Genomic DNA, 17490 nt, shown 5'->3' with positions numbered 1-17490 from the left:
AAACCATTTTTAGATAAAAAATTATCATCAGAAGAAAATAATTTGCAACAAAAACAAAAAGTGGAGTTGGAAGAGTTTGAATATACAAGCCATCTTCTGTTTTGCTTCTCTCCGTTTGCAATTGTCCTAACATAGTGAGCTGTGGAAAGGCACCTCTTGTTGTCATCTTTTAGAAAATCATTTTCAGTCAGAGGAGACGGTGGACCACGTTGTACAATTTGCGTTAATGTTGCGTAGTTCAAAATTTTGGGCCATGTTGCAGGATCATCAATAGTAAATAGTTCACCTTCCTCTGGTGTCTCAGTTTTAGGATCTTCAATACTCATTGTTTGACCAATTGGACAAAAAAGGGTTATAACCAAGAAGGTTATAATCAAGAAGGAGACTTAAGTCTAATAGAAACTATCCTATCATTAAGGGGTTATAACCAAGAAGGTAGCTGTGATACTTCTTGAAGAATCCTTTTAATAACCAAGAAGGATTCTTCAAGTCTTTACAGATAATCTCAATAGTATCCATCTACAGATCCCTGAACATACCATGTGTCCATGTAAAATTCCCCTCTAAGATTTATCCTTTACCTTGAATTCCTTATTCACAATATCACTGACTTTTGTTGGAGACTGTAATATACTTCTTGAACAGAACCCTCTGCCTAAACCTGGCTCTGATTATTCTGCATGACAACTGATGCAGCATGAGATATATTATACAGCACAACCTTATTAGCATTTTGGAGTGAAGTCACTGGAAGACAAAAGCGGTAGAGTTGCAGAGGCCCTTTCCACATATCTGAGAAGTTTTGTTCCCCATTTCATCCCACATTGGCCAGGTAGGTTGCTACTTCTTCCTACTAGGTTAGGCAGACTCCCACTGCATAAGATGAAATGAAATAGCAAAATAGGAAAGATTCAACCCTAGCCCTCAAATACTCTAATGGCATTGGGGAAAAGGAACAAGAAGAAAAAAAAAAAGAAAGAAAAAAGGGGAGGGAAAATGTCTACAGACAATATAACAGATGTATATTACATGAAGTAAGGCATGGTCCAGCATCAGGTACCTTGGGTTTGCCACACCCATACTCATTAAAGTGAGCCCTTGAGAATTACAGATGATCAAAATTCCCCAGAAAACAATGTCTCATGTAGTGAGAGTTGCATTGCAGTTCAGAGTGAACATATTCCATACTGAATGACTTTCTACATAGCAGAAGGTATTTGAGGAAATAACCTTGATGTCAATAAGGCAATAGCATTTGATGATATATCACTAAACATCTTAAGGAAATGTTCCAATGCTACTCCTAATTCCAGGGAACTGGCAGTAGCATTGGCATGCTTGTTTAATAAGGATGCCAATGCTTATTAAACATTGGTTAATAAGCATTGTTATAACAGCACAAGTTGCAAGGTAGTGGAAGGAGGATAAAATTGTTACAATGCATAAAGGTGGTGATAATGCTGTGGATTTAAATTATAGGTCAATCTGTATATCTGGAGTTGTGAAGGTACTGGAGAGATTGCTGACAAGTAGGAAACAGAAATGGGTTGATAACAGCAGTTATCATCCTCTGTGTTTATCAGCCTTGATTTGTTAAAGGGAGATCATGTTTCACTAATTTACTTATGTACTATAAGAAGGTGACAAATACCTTGGACTGGGGAGATGCATATACAGCAGTCTACTTGGATATTGCAAAAGCTTTTGGTAGACTAGTGATATGCAGCTGCTTGCAGATAATGCAAAACTAGGGAGGGCAATAAATAATCAAGCAGATCTTATGGCCTTTCAAGAGGACTTTGAATAGATCGCATGAATGGGCAGGTAAATGGAACTATCAGTTGAACATTGTAAACTGTAAGGTTATATGGTAAGCAACAATGGGATTCAAAGCATATGCTTGGTGGGGAAATTTTAAAGAAAATAGAGGAGATCAGAGATCTAAGAATGATGGTGGTTAAGGACCTGAAATTTAGTGGCTCATTGAACAAGTTGTAAAGATGTCACATCAGATAATGCCAATGATGTGGAGGACAATGATATCCTAACCTCTCTTTTTTCACATGTCAAGGTCCTCCACATCATCTCCATTATCCAATGTGATGTCTTCACAACTTGATAACAGCCCCCTGACTAGCTTGATCAGGCTTCATATGGATTACAGTGCACAGATTTGGTCGCTGGGTTTTGATGATGATGATATGTTGGAAAAGGTCCAGAGAAGATTCACAAAGGTGGTTAGTGGTCTTTGGAATGTTGAGCATGAAGAGAGATTTAGAGAATGTAAGTTTGCAAAGCTTTATGAACAGGAGGAGGAAGAGTGGGTTTTGATTGAGACATATAAGCTAGTCAGGGGTTGTTATTAGGTTGACATGGAAGAGTTTTTTATAGAATGAGAGAGAGAGGCCATTGCTGGAAACTGTATAAAGAAGGTGCAAGCAGAGGAGTGAGGTATAAGGCCTCTTTGCATGGAGAGTGGTTGGTGAGTGGAATGTATTGCCTGAGTGTGTTGTGAATGTCGACACAATGAATCAGTTTAATGCATAGTGGATGAGCACTGTGTGCAATAGTGTGTACCCTCCCACAATGAGTCTGACTCCATGGAGGTAGGTAAAAATAATAATAAAAATAATAATCTAAGTGTAAGCAAATAAAGATTTGCACATGAAGTAACATCACAAATGGACTACTTGTATATAAAGTTACTTGCTTTATGACTTCATATTAATTGCCTTAGTATCCCATAATGTAACACACATATTCTAATAGACATGTATTATGGGAAGGATCCAGACTGGTAATAATTTCTTGACACCTTTAATTTATAGTATAACCAAGTGAAAATTTTTTCATGCATCTTTATCTAATCCAGATTATTTCAGAAATAAGGTATGACACCTTCTGACTAATTTTATACGGAAATATGTCTTCTGCATCACTTTAACCTTAGTATAACTTCTGGGTCTGGCTCCCACTGATGAGACTTTAATATGTTCAATTAGCACCTCCGTAGCACAATTGGAAGAATGACAGTATGTTGCGCCCTTTAATTAGAAAAGGCCTAAGTTCAATTCCGTTGTCACGGGAGGAATCTTTATATGGACTTTTTCAATTGAAGGTGAGTTAGCCAATCTTATATGGAGGTAGCAGAGTTTTTTCTCCCAGAAATTCGGGTTTTTCATCCCTCATACAGACAAATCGGCCCTTCAGAACACATGCAATTTACAGACAAAAAATACTAGCTGTGGTGGTGGTTATGGGTGGTAGATGGTGTTGGTGTAGATGCTTGGTAGTAGAAGTTCGGTATAGTAGTGGAGACAGGGAGTTGTACAGTGGGTGTCCTCCCGCGATGAGCTTTCGTACTCCTTGGAGGTGTCACGAATAATAATAATAATAATAATAATTATAATAAAGGTCAAAAGTGGCCTGAGTAGTAACCCTTTTCATAATGCATAGCACTGTACATGTTTGTAAGATATGTGCATTGCATTATGGGATACTAAAGCAATTAATGTGAAGTCATTAGCCTCTATATACAAATATCTCAGTCATGATGTTACTTCATGCACAAATTCTTATTTGCTTACACTTGGATAAAGGATTAAACCAAGAATATAATTTCTTGGCATCTGTAATTTATAGTATAACTAAGTGAGGGTGAAAAAAAAAACTTTCAAACATTGTTTGCTTACACTTGGATAGAGGATTAAAAACCAATAATGCCATATCTTAGCATCTGTAATTTAAAGGATGTGATGAGAATGTCTGATAACAGAAAGACAAAGAGAATGGACACTAAGAACTGGTTATTGGAAACCAAGTAGACCAGTTGTAAGATAGGATGATGATGTAACAAGATGTTGTAGACATTTATAGTGGATTGATGCACAAGATTTCCCTGTAAGGTGTCTGGAGAATAACCTCACTGTAGCCCATGCATGTTGTACAAAGTGCCTGGGGCATACCTGGGTCGCTCTATTCTCGGGGGGGGGGGGTCATAAATAAGGAGGCCTGGTCTTCAAGGTTGGAGGTTAGGCATTGGGCCGACGACCCAACCCTGAAAAAAAAAAACTTGTCTCGAAATCTAAAAAATAGCTGCTATTTCTTTAGATATTTCTATGAGAGGGAATGGAATCATCAGAGATGTCAAGGAAAAACAGATGGAAAAAGACTCAGAGGAAGAGTAAGGAAAACAATGCTAGATGACATGCTGAATGGAGACAGGTACACAACCTTGAAAGAGAAGGCTCAGAACAGAAGAGAGTGAAAGGAAAGTTTCTGCTACTAAAAGAAGAACCTGCTCAATTGCAGAATACTGAAGAAGAAGAGACAGGAGCATTTCTGGTTGAATATCATCTATTGCTGCTGCCTTTCCACATTTCAGGCTTTTGATGGTTTTTTTTTTCTACTTCAAGTATGGATATGTATTCCTGACTGCATGCCTGTTCAGTGTTTTTTTATCACTGTGCTGTCATCATTGCTTGTTTCATTTAGTAATTTTTTGAAGTAATTACTCCATACTTCAAGAATATCTATTTCTCCAGTTTTCATGTCACCTTTCCAAAGTGTAAGGTTTTGACATTTGGTAAGCAACGATGGGTTGCAAAGTACACACTTGGTGGGGAAACTTTAACGGAAGTAGAGGAGATGAGAGACCTAGGAGTGATGGTGGACAAGGACATGAAATATAGGGGCCACATTGCACATGTTGTGAAGACATGAAAACATCACATCAGATAATGGCAATGATGCAGAGGACCCTGACATGCAGAAATAGAGAGGTCATCCATTGTATAAGGCCTTGATCATGCCTCATATGGGTTATTGTGTTCAGATTTGGTGGTCAGGTTTTCATGGTAATGAGGATATGCTGGAAAGGCTCCAGAGAAGACTCACAAAGGTAGTCAGTGGTCTTTGGAATGTGGAGTATGAGGACAGATTGAGAGAACGTAAGTGCAGAGTCTCGTGAATAGGAGGAAGAGGGACGATATGATTGAGACATACAAAATAGTCAGGGGTTGTTATTGGGTTGACATGGAAGAAATTCTTCACAGAATGGGACAAGGGAGTAGAACAAGAGACCATCACTGGAAACTGTATAGGGAGGGTGTGAACAGAGGAGTGAGGAGCAGGTTCTTCGCATGGAGAGTGGTTGGTGATTGGAATGCATTGCCTGAGTATGTTTTGGGTGAAGATACATTGAATCAGTTTAAGGCACAACTGGATGAGCACTGTGTGCAATAGTGTGACCTCTCACAATGAGTCTCTGACTCCATGGAGCTTAAATGTTAATAATAATAATTTATCATCTCTTATTCCTTTTACAGCACTCTCTTTCCTCCATTTCTGAGCTGTTTCAAAAACAACCTCCAGAACATCTTGCCACCTTCTTGATATTTATTTTCTATGTTCTTACCAAAGTCTTCCTATGACTTTTGTTTAGCTAGTTTTACACAATGTTTAGCTTTCTTACATTTTTCTCTCTATGTATTCCCTAAGAGCACAAGCTGACTTACGAGCGTGGTCTGAAAAGTTCTCGGCCTAACAATGAAAAAACAAATTTATAATTTCAAAATTATTTTTATTTTTCAACATAAATCTCCCTTAAGACTAATACATTTATTCAGGCGATGTTCCAGTGCCATTATCCCTGTACTAGTTCTCAGTAAGATCTGCAAAATACAACTCTACAGCTGCAATCACCTCTTGATTCAAACAAAATCGCCGACCAGCGTGGAAGAGTTTTAGATTTGGGAAGAGATAGAAGTCAGAGGGAGCCAAATATGGAGAATAGGGTGGATGTTCCAACAATTCACAGTGCAGATCCCTTAATTTTCCCATTGCCAAAACACCTTTGAGGGCAGGTACATTGTCCTGATGAAAGATGATTTTTTTTCATCTAGTCTTTTTAAAAGATCGGAATAATATTCCCCAGTTATTGTTTTAACCTTTTCAAGATAATTAATAAACAAAATGCCTTTAGCATCCCAAAACACCAATGCCATGAGTCTGTCATCTTTGGAGCTGAACAACCGGCTTCTGTCCACTGTTTTTTGACTGGTGTTTGGATTCTGGTGTGTAATAGTGAATCCAAGTCTCATCTCTAGTAATAAATCAATGCACAAAATCAGTTTTATTCTTGTTAAAATGCTCCAGGCACTGTTTAGAGATTATCATGCAAGTGTGTTTTTGATCTGCTGTGAGTAAGCGCAGCACCCATCTTGTGCAAAGCTTTTTCATTTGCAATTCTTCATGCAAAATATATCCTACATGTTCGTTTGAAATACCTACAGTTTCAGCAATTTCATGCATTTTGACCCACCAGTCATCCAAAATAGCACACCAAGCACTTGATCAATGATTTCTGGTGTTGTTACACTTTTTTGGAAGTCCTTCATGTGGATCATCATCAAGGATGGTACAACCAAGTTTAAACTATGCAGCCCATTTCTTAATTGTCAAAAACCAAGGAGAAGAGTGCCCATAAACGTTTATGAACTTCAAATGAATTTCTTTTGGTTATAAATCTTCTTTTAGAAAGAATTTTACAATTGCACGATACTCAATTTTATCCATTTCAAGAGATACAGACAACACTTTTGTTTCAGACAGCTGTATAAACAAACTACTTGATTGAATAACTTGCAATTTCACATGGATGCTTAAGACAGATTTACCAACTTAGAAAAAAAAATCATCATGATAGTGTTGCCATCTATGGTCAAGGCCGAGAACTTTTCAGACAACACTCGTATTTGACAGGAACTTTTGATATGCTTTCTTCTTTTCTTTCACTGCCACTTTAACTTCCTGTATCCACCATGGAGTTTTGATTGTTCTATCCTTACAGACAACCTCACTACATGCTTCTCTGGCTGAATCAATTAGTGTTTTCTTCAGGGCGTGCCACTGAATCTCCAATATTTGGTCCCTATTCTCAAACTGTTTGAGAATAGGGACCAAATATTGGAGATTATTTTAATAATGTTTGTGTATTTTAATCTACAGTTTACATATGAGAGCTGCTCAACTTTTATTTGGTTTAAAACTTTCTTACATGTTCTTCCTTTCAATATGAAATTCAATTTTATCCTGCTCAAGACTCCCAATTTAAAATCCTCTGTACGTTCTGGTGTCCTACACCATGGAGAAAATATCACTATCAATGAGACTTTTCTTATTCCTTGCCTCTTCTCTCCATGTGAATTTGTGCACATTTTTATGTTGGAACATTGTGTTACTAATAACCAGTTCATGTCCTGAGCAAAAATCCAACCAGCATTTGCCATTATTATTAGCTTTGCTCTTTTCTCCAAAATTTCCTAAAATATTTTTGTATGTCTGACAATCATTTCCTACTCCGCTATTTAGGTCACCAACAGGGACCAACTTTTTCTTTTTCATTGTGTCAGTTGCTTTCTCTAAGGCCTCAAAAAATTCCTCCACTTTTACCTTAGTAGAACCTTCTGTGGGACCATGGGCACAAATAATTCTCATTGTCCAGTTCCCAATTCTCATATTTGCCCACATCACTCTACTTGAGACTGCCTGCCATTCAAGAAGATTAGCCTCGTATTTAGTGTTTTTCCTTGATTGTTATTGCCTGAATATAACATTTTGTATTTATTGCTCAGAAAGATCTTGCCAGATTTTGTCTTTTTTTGTTTCAGTCATCCCTATTATGTCGATCTGGTACTTATCTAATTCCTCAGCTAGCTCCATTTCTTTGCCATTCAGGCTTCTTATGTTGATAATACTAATCTTGAACTCTGGTGAAATTGATTTGGAATGTGTTTTAGGATTTGTTCCAGTAGCTGACTTTTTGCTGTTTAGCCTGGTTCCCTGGCGAAAACAACGGGAGGCCTTATTTAACCGTGATGCCCCAGCCGGCATGAAATTCTGTCATGTTGTACCATCACTCTATATTTTGGTTTAAGCCAATAAGAATATAATTTAGAAAATAGGGGGATAAACATCCTGTGTTGTTTTATAGCCAGTAAGCGAAACTAAAGATCAATAACTACGATCTACAGGGTGTTCGGGATAAATTTGACATATTTATAATTAATTATATTTTTCCGTAAGTTACATGTATTAACACACACTTCTCTTCATTTAAAAGTTTGGACCCTTCTTCATTCATATACAAGATGTCAGAAAGGATGGATAGCTGGAACCCACGTGAATCATGGAAGAGAATAACTTGTATCATGATGATTCGTGCCCGCCATCAAAATAAGGATATTACGACTGCTGCCCAATGCTCCCTGAATACAGTAAAAACAATCAGGCATGAACTAGAGACTTGCAATGGTGACTACGAGGATGTAGCAAGAAGAAAGATCCCTAGCAGACGATCTGATTGCGTTCGTACAGCAGAATTCCTCGCAAATCTGCAGGAACAGGTGTTGAAGAACCCTGGCATTGGAATTCGGGCTTTGTTCGTGGAGTTGCTAACTGTAGTCAAGCCCTGGATAACAAGGGTAGCCAATGGTAGGCCGTATGTATGGCAGCAGGATTCGGCCCCTTGCCACACCTCTGGGAAAAGTCAAAAATGGTTGTCTGAAAATTTCTACGACTTCACCAGTCCAAATGTTTGGCCTCCAAACTCCCCAGACCTGAACCCCATGGATTATTTTGTATGGGGCGCAGTTGAAAAAGACACCAATCGCACTTCCAGTAATACCAAAGCCCAGTTAATGGATAAAATTAAAACAGTTTTTGCGGCCCTTCCCAGGGAGACTGTAGCATCAGCTTGTTCGAGGTTCCGAAGCAGAATTGAAGCTGTGATCGATGCTAATGGTGGTTATTTTGAGTAAATCTTGTTGATAGTATTGTAATTAACTCTGCCTGTAATGTTTTTTTGTCAATTCATTAAATTTAATAGATACAAAGAAGATTTTCTTTTTCCTTACGAAACTGTCAAATTTATCCCGAACCCCCTGTATAAGTTTCATGCCAAAAAACTATCGGCAAAGGCAATTCGAAGTAAAGGTGGAGCAAGATCCCTCACTATTCTTGATATTTTCTCATAATGTAAAACACAGCTCCTAGGAGATGTAATACTGTCATTACATTATGAGGAGAGGTCACTACCCAGACCGGTTTCAACCTTTTTTGAGGTCTCATCAGTGAGTAGGTAGACCTGGAAGATATTTTCTGGCACCTTAATATTTTCTATATTAAGGTGCCAGAAAACTAGCCATTTGGCTTTTTATCTTAACTAAGAATGTAATTTGTTCGACTAAATCCCAAATTATCAGCCTATCCCCATTCGTTCAGTATTCAGGTAGATATCCAACATATTGCATCACGAGAAGGTGGAGGGCTCCTCTTAGTTATACAGCTTTGACCCTTAAGCACCCCAAAAAAAGAAAAATTGGAAGACCTAAATTAAAATGGGAAGATGGAGTGATGCAAGATATTAAGGTTTTAGGAGTCAAAAATTGGAGGAGTTCGGCATTGAATAAAGAAGGCTGCAGAAGTTTCTGAGGAAGGCCAGGGCCCACACAGGGCACCCAATGCTGATGATGATGCACAAGACTGCCCATGGAAGAAGCATAGAGAGGCATTCACCCAGCAGTGGACAGAAGAAAGCTATTGATGACGATGAAAGGTGGGAGGGGGAGAAGAAGATAATGGATATAAATGGAACATATGCTTGTGGGTGCAGTTAAGAAAGTGGTGAGAGCTAGATTTTTCTCACATAACAGTAAGTGAATGGAGCAGTCTACTACATGATACATGGAAGTAATATACTGCAGAATAACTTGACTGGTGAGGTGGAATAGAGATTAAGGATCACATCTAGTGTGAATGCATTTAAGAGAAGACGGTATGACAGCTAATATGGGTGATGTATGCCCCCCCCCCCACCATCTCCACTGATGAGCTCTTATCTCTCAGGAAGTCTCTGTTGATAATGATGATGAAAACTGGACTTCAACATTTTGTATCATCTAGACTTTCTAATAATAAGTATTAGAAGTATAATGATTGAAACCCTCTTGGTTTCAATCATTATAAAAATAATACTTGAATTTCTAATTTTAAAATAATTACAGTTCAAATTTCAAACTTAGATTGTAAAAATCATTTAATAATATTTTTATAAATATTTAAAAATTAAAAATAACATTTATTTTTGCTGAACTCATTTGAGCCTTCAGGAGTCACAAATACACCAGGATGCTGACTCCATTTCAGAGAAAATCTATCCAAGGTGGACCTTTGTCATAAACTCCTTCAAATACGTTCCTAACATACCCGATAACAATATGATCCAGTGACTGAGAAGAGGATGGAAGAAAATCATTTCAGACAAAGCCACTATGTTCCTGTTACTATCCTTGAATGATATTATTATTATTATTCAAGCCTCCATGGAGTCAAAAGACTCATTGTGGGAGGTCCTTCCTAAGAAACACAAAGTCTATCAAGATTCATTGAAGGGAGGTCCCCCCCCCCCCAAGAAACACAAAGTCTATCATAACACTCCTTAAACTCATTAACCATTCTTGCTCTCACCACCCCATCAGGCAATGCATTCCATGTTTCAACCACCCTCCATGCAAAGAAACCACTCCTCACCCTCTTGCTCACGGTTTCCTTTCGTGACTTGCAGGGATGGCCTCTTGTCATCACTTCTTCCTGCTGTTCAACCAAGTGAAAGAACTCCACAGTGTCAACCCTGTAACCACCTTTCAACAGTTTAAAAGTCCCAATCATAGCACCTCTCCTTCTTCTATCCACCAAACTCTGCAGTCCACATTCTCTCAGCCGTTTCTCATAACAAACATTGTACAGTCCTGAAACCATCTTTGTTATCCACCTTTGTACCCTTTCCACAGTTAATTTATCCCCTTCAAATCCTGCGGACCAAATCTGAGAATAGTAGTCTAAGTGTGGTGTGATCAGAGTCTTGTTATCATTCCATTGTATTATTGCAGTAATCCTCTGTGTTACCTTCACCACCTTTGCAATATGTCCCCTAAATTTCAGGTTTCTATCAATCATCAACCCCAAATCTCTTGTCTCCCCTACTTCCTCCAGTATAACTCCTCCAATAGAGTATGCAGCGTCCCATTGATGTTTCCCAAACCTCAAGACATTACATTTTGCTGTATAAAACTGATACCCCAATTCATTTGCCCATCAATCTAGCTTATTCAAATCTCTTGCAGGGCTACCACATTTGCACTATTACTAATAATCTTTCCCAGCTTTGTATCATCTGCAAACAACTGAATATCCCCTTGCAATCCACTGACAATGTCACTGATATAAAGGTTAAACAATATAGATCCCAGTACTGAGCCCTATGAGACCTCACTTGTATCCCTCTGCCTCCTTGAAACTGCCCCGCCATACACAACTCTCTGATACCTATCGGACAGCCAATTCTCAATCCAGTTGACCAATCTGACATCCAGACCCATGTGCTGCAACTTAAATATCTGCTTATCATGTGGCACCCTGTCAAATGCCTTTGCTAAGTCTAAGAAAATGGCAGTACATGCCTTTCCCTCATCTAATGCTCTTGTAACTTTATCATAAAAGGCTAGCAGATTGCTAAAACAAAACACCCCTTCACAAATCCATGTTGACTCTCACAGATAACATTACCCTCATCTGCCCAATGTTGTATATGGTCCGTCACTACTTTCTCCAAGATCTTAACAACTACTGATGACACACAAACTGCCCTATATTTAGACACTTCCAGTGTCTAAATATAGGGCAGTCTGCTCACACCCTTATGCAATGGCACAATCTTAGCTTCCTTCCATTCCATGGGCACCTTTCCCGCAGCCAGACTTTCATTGAAAAGCCAGGTCAAAGGCACTGTCAGTTCCCTGAAATACCATCCAGTCCCACAGCTTTACTGACATCCAGAGTACTCAGTATTTGAAACACACTCTCCTCCTGTACCTCTAAACCTTGAACCTGCCCTATCCCTCTGGTATTAAAACTGACTCCTTCAGGATGAAATACACCAATAAAGTGTTCATTGAACAATTCCACTATGTCCTCTGTATCAGTCACTCTATTCCCATTTTTATCCCACAATATCATTCTTCCACTGTCATTTCTCCTCCTACTGGTCACATAAGTAGAAAATCCCTAGGATTTTCTTTTGATCTTAGGGCCTCTCATATTCCAGTTTCGCCTTCCTTACCATACTAATCACTTTTCTGACCTGTGTCTTATATTCTTCATGCATCTGCTATTCACCTGTCTCCTTATATCTCTTCCATAGCCTCTTTTTCGCATGCGATTCCTGTTTAATATTGTTTGTCATTCATTTTACTCCAAATTGTGAATTGTGTCTTCTTCTTCACTCGTGGTATACAACTTACTATTGCTGCTAACAAATATTCTTTCACAATTTCCCATGCATTAATGATATCCTGGCCTTCCAATTCCTCCCTCCATGAAACTTCCCCAAGTTGACGTCTTAAACTATTATAATCACCTGCCTTATAATTCCACATACGTTCCTGTCTCTTTGATACTCCTGCATGTCTATTTATTTTCCAAGTCAAAACCATATGTTATGCATCACCTTGCTCAGAAGTGCTAATCCGCTGCTAGATAAAATGGAACATATGATTCAGGCAGGAGAAATGATTCAATTCTTGCTGTATTTGTAATATTAAGAGGGCCTGTGAAATGACAGGAAATGCCCTCAACACCTCAGATTATCACCATATTATACCATTTCCATTACCTAAAGTTGTTATAACACATTATTGTTGTAACACCGGATCCACATGAAACAAATGGAAACTGGGATTCATCACTTCGTGCATATTTTCTCCAATTTTGCCTCTTCTTAGCCAACAATAGCGAATGGGGTAGGAGATTAGCACTGTGGGGGGGTTATCATATGTATGGTGCACTGAGACACACTTGTCTGCATGTGCAGATGCATACAAATATGTGCAAATTTGATTGGTCAATGTATTTTAAAATCCTATCAATCCTTTGTCTGTTTCTTGCATTCTCAATCATGTCTGATATTAACTTGATGTTTTCTTTTTTTTTTTACAGTGCCACCCAAGACAGGCTCTTAACCTAGTATAACACTCACTCGTCTTCTGTTCAAAGTCAGTTCATCACCAGTCAGCAACTCTTTATTCACACATGCTTGAATGCAACTGCTTCTTGAAGGCATCTACCATGTATTTACAGTACTTGTCTTTAAGAGGCATGTACCGCAGCAGGCACATAACATGCAACTACCATAAATACATAGTATTTGGTAGTTGTCAGCTATGTGATAGTCAGCCTAACTATCAATTTTATTTAATTTTATTTAGCATACTAATGCCTCTAACTGGCCAATGAGTGTATATTAGTACTGAATAACATACCTTCATAAGGATGATAACAGCCTAAAAGTTCCATTCGAAGAGCAGGTTTAACATGCCACTGTACTGGCTCAACACGCACATATCGAGCATTTACATCTTCTTGAAAAAGCATAATCTCATGAGAATTACGATCATGATTAGCTGTCATATTCTGTAAATTATAGAGGATATATTCACTTAGGAGTTGTATTTTTTAAAAGATAATAACAAAAATAAAAACAACAACAATAATAATATTGGATGAAGTGACTAATATCAACAATGCAAAGAAAGGTAGCAAACGTGTTGTAGAGAATGTGGAAGGGCTGAATAATATTGCATGAAATATGAATGAGAGCATGAAATATGTGAGTGACCAAAATAAGGATGACAATGTGAGTGTAAAATGAAAAAGTGCACTTACATGGTGTCCATAATAGAGAATGACTGGAGAAATAATTGTCATGTGGTTTGCAAAAATAGTGAATGGGAAACGTATGAAAGTGGGAGCAAGGAGAAAGTATTATATGAACATTCTATGATGAGAAGTATACTTTATGAGAAAGTAATGACAGCATGTTTTCCAGGTGTAAAGGTCAACGATGTCAGTGAAGTTGTTAGTTTGGAGAGGAAAAGAGAGAGAGAGAGAGAGAAGTGAAAGAATGATTATTCTGACTGACATGTATGATATTAAAGGTAACAAATATAAGGTAACAAATGATGAGCTATGTGTGATGAAAGGACCTCCCAGATGGGTAATAATAATAATAATAATAATAATAATAAATATGCAGTGAGAGAAGATATGAAAGAATTACTGACAGAAGAGAAAAAAAAAAGAGTAAAAAAAGTAGACTGTGATTTAGCTTCCACAGGACGAAAGGATCATGACTGCTAGTAAATCAATGATAAGATTGCACGGGAGGACTGGGGTGCACATTATAGATGGATGGAGTGAATTTGATGGATAAAAAATAATTGTATATGCTGATAGAATAGTTTTAGAGTTAGTTGTTTAGAAAGAGTGCTGTTTGGTGAGAAGTTGAAAAATCAGAGAAATTAGATGTATTGAAGGGGGGGGGGATATCAAATATGCATTTGGCCACCAATGAGACAAATGAACATGTGTACAGAAATTATTATTATTATTATTATTATTAAGAGAGACCTCCAGGGAGTCAGAGACTCATCGAGGGAGGCCACATACTATACACACCAGCTATCATAGTTATTCTTCAATTCATTCACACTGAATGAATTCAAGAATAAGCATGATAGCTGATCCTTTCCCCACCCTCCATAAATTGAAATTCTGTATGACCCTTTCAGGAGTTTGTAAGTCTCAATCATATCACCCCTCTTTCTCCTGTTTGCTAGTCTGCAGCCTACAAATTCTCAATCTGTCTTCATAATCAGTATTCCACAATCCAGATATCATTTTTAATACTCTCCTTTGTACTCTCTCCAATACATCAGAATCACAATGAAAACCAGGAGACCAGATTTGCACACAATAGTCCAAGTGAGGTCTTATCAAGGGTTAGTAAAGAGGCAAAATAACATCCTTATCTTTACATGTGAACATTCGTTTCAGCATTGCAATAATCTTTTGAGTTGTATTTGCAATCATTGCCACATGGCCATTGAACTTCAACTTCCTATCTATTAACACTCCAAGATCCCTAGCCTCATCAGTTTCTTCTAGCCCTTCCTACCAATATAATACAACATTGAATATCTAATCATATCATGCCGAAGTGAATGACTTTACATTTACTGACATTGAACTGACACCCATTTTCCCATGCCCACAATTCCATCCTATTCAAATCATTCTGCAAAGATTGCATATCAGCAGCATTCCTGATTACCCTACTTATCTTTGCATCATCAGCCAATAACTGTATGTCGCTTGTCAAATCCTTCCCAATATCATTAATGTACAGATTGAATAAAAGTGCACCAAGCACCGATCCTTGTGGTACACCACTTGCTACCTTAAACCTTGCAGACTCAGATCCCCCTGTATACCACTTTTTGATATCTGTCAGTCAGCCATCCTCTTATCCATGCTAATATTGTATAACCCAAACCCATTTTCTCCAATTTATGCAGCAGTCTGCCATGCTATATTCTGTCAAAAGCCTTAGCAAAATCCAAAAGTATCACATGGTGTATCCATTCCCATTGTCTAATTCAATGGTAACATTGTTATAGAATGTGAGCAAGTTGCTAAAACATGACCTTCCCTTAGTAAACCCATGTTGTTCATTGCAAAGTACAGAGTCACTGTCAACCCATTTCTGAATGCGAGCCCTAACCAATTTTTCCAGAATCTTCACCACCACTCCTGATTGGTCGATAAGTGGATACATTGGTCTTTGCACCACCCTTGTGTAATGGGATTACCATACATTCCTTCCATTCCTGCAGAATCTTCCCTGTTCTGGGACTCATTAAACATCCTAGTCAAAGGAATGGCCAGTTCAGCTGAACACTCTTTTAGCACATGTGCTGATATTCCATCAGTCCCTATTGCTGAATTCTTATCTAGTTTGTACAACAGCCCTGACACCTCGGCCTCACACACCTGCGTTTCTTCATCTAATGAAGAGGTAAAAGTGAGCTCAATGTTGCGTTCACCTGGTTGATAGCTTTTAACAAAATGGCCACTCATTAACTGAACAACCTCTTCTGCATCTGTAACCCTCATGCCATCTGGATTTAGAAGAGTTATTCTTTTATATTCATTCTTTCCTTTACTTGCAGCATATAATAGAATTCTTGTGGGTTGTCTTTAGCATGCAGAGCCAGTTTCTTTTCATAATCAGACTTTGCTTTCCATACAACAGTTGTGACTATTCTAGCCTGCTGCCCATAACATTCATAATGGATGTCATCCTTACACAAATGGTATTCCTTCCACATCATCCTTTTCTTACGAATTTCTTACTTAATAAGATTACGCATCCATTTGACTCCTACTCTATTTATTCTTCGAACTCTTGGGACACATTCTGATATCGCATCATTTAAGTATTGTTTAAATGTTTCCCATGCACTGTCGATATTCTTTCCATCCAGCAACAAATTCCATTCCACTGAACTCAGTATACAATGCAATGCTGAATGTTATTTTACGGGTTTCAAATCTAAATAGGCTGGTAATGACATTACTAAAGTGTAACTGTAGGCCCAAGGGTATTCTGGAATATTAATGTCAGTGGTATAAGAAATAAGGGTAAGCAGTTTTTGACATTGGTCATCTTGACTTAGCCAAAAATTGTAGGCATTAAGGTAAGACTTGATTTACAGCAGATATAGTTGCAGGGATAGAATATAAAGGGTATTTTTTTTCTGGAAGGATATAAGGAATGTCACAGGAAGTGAGGTGTTGGTGATGATAGCCGAAGAGCTTCAACCAATAAAATTAGAAGTTAAAAGGGATTTTAGGTCTCGAGGAATTGGTTCATTTGAGGCTGTCTTGTATGAAATAGATGCCAATGGGATAAAATATATTTTTGGTTGCTGCTACAGACCAGGGGGGGTGTCCACAGAAAGATGCACATTGCATAAAATGGCAGATTAGTGAAATGAGTGAAGGCTGAGCAATTATTATTAGGGACTTCACAATTACAGACACATAAACTGGAGGAAGGAAATGAAGCATGGCAAGATGAAAGAGAAAGTTATACAGTTGCTAAGGGATAATTATCTGAATCAGCATAAAATGGAGGGGACTAAGGATTTAAGGGTACTGAATCTAGTAATAGCATCAGAAGATATATCCATTACCAAGGTAGACAATCTACTTCCAGTTAGAGAGAGTGACCACACAGTTTTATTCTGAAGAATTGCTTCTGTGAAATTCTTTGTCAAGAAAGGGTTTATATTGAACTATAAAGCTGATAATTATGACATGCTTAGGAGGCATCTTGGAGCACTGGCATGGTTTGGGAAGATACAAGGAAAGAATGTCAGTAGTGCATGATAAGTGGTTAGAGATTGTTTGAGAGAAACAGCTTCAGACTATGTACCCACAGTCAGGAGGATAAACCTTATTACAGAACATTAGAAAAACAAGCAAAATTAATTCAAAAGAGTTTTTTTCAACGTGTAGCAAGTAAGATAAAGA

General features: G+C 38.0%; 1 protein-coding gene across 4 annotated transcripts in view; it reads right to left on the bottom strand.

Moving 5' to 3' along the window:
* Positions 1–17490, bottom strand: part of LOC150109786 (uncharacterized) — a 1408745-nt gene that overhangs the window by 689771 nt on the left and 701484 nt on the right. For all 4 annotated transcript variants that reach the window (XM_090396626.1, XM_090396635.1, XM_090396653.1 and 1 more), the window contains one exon: positions 13377–13527. In XM_090396626.1, coding sequence (XP_090252752.1) covers positions 13377–13527 — 151 coding nt within the window. The remainder of the gene's footprint in view (positions 1–13376; positions 13528–17490) is intronic.

Source organism: Typopeltis vanoorti, chromosome 1, assembly GCF_054136105.1.
Source record: "Typopeltis vanoorti isolate ZY-2024b chromosome 1, IOZ_Tvanoo_1.0, whole genome shotgun sequence".
Classification (NCBI taxonomy): Eukaryota; Metazoa; Arthropoda; class Arachnida; order Uropygi; family Thelyphonidae; genus Typopeltis; species Typopeltis vanoorti.
The sequence above is the reverse complement of the archived record's forward strand: the minus strand, read 5'-3'. Positions and strand labels throughout refer to the sequence as shown.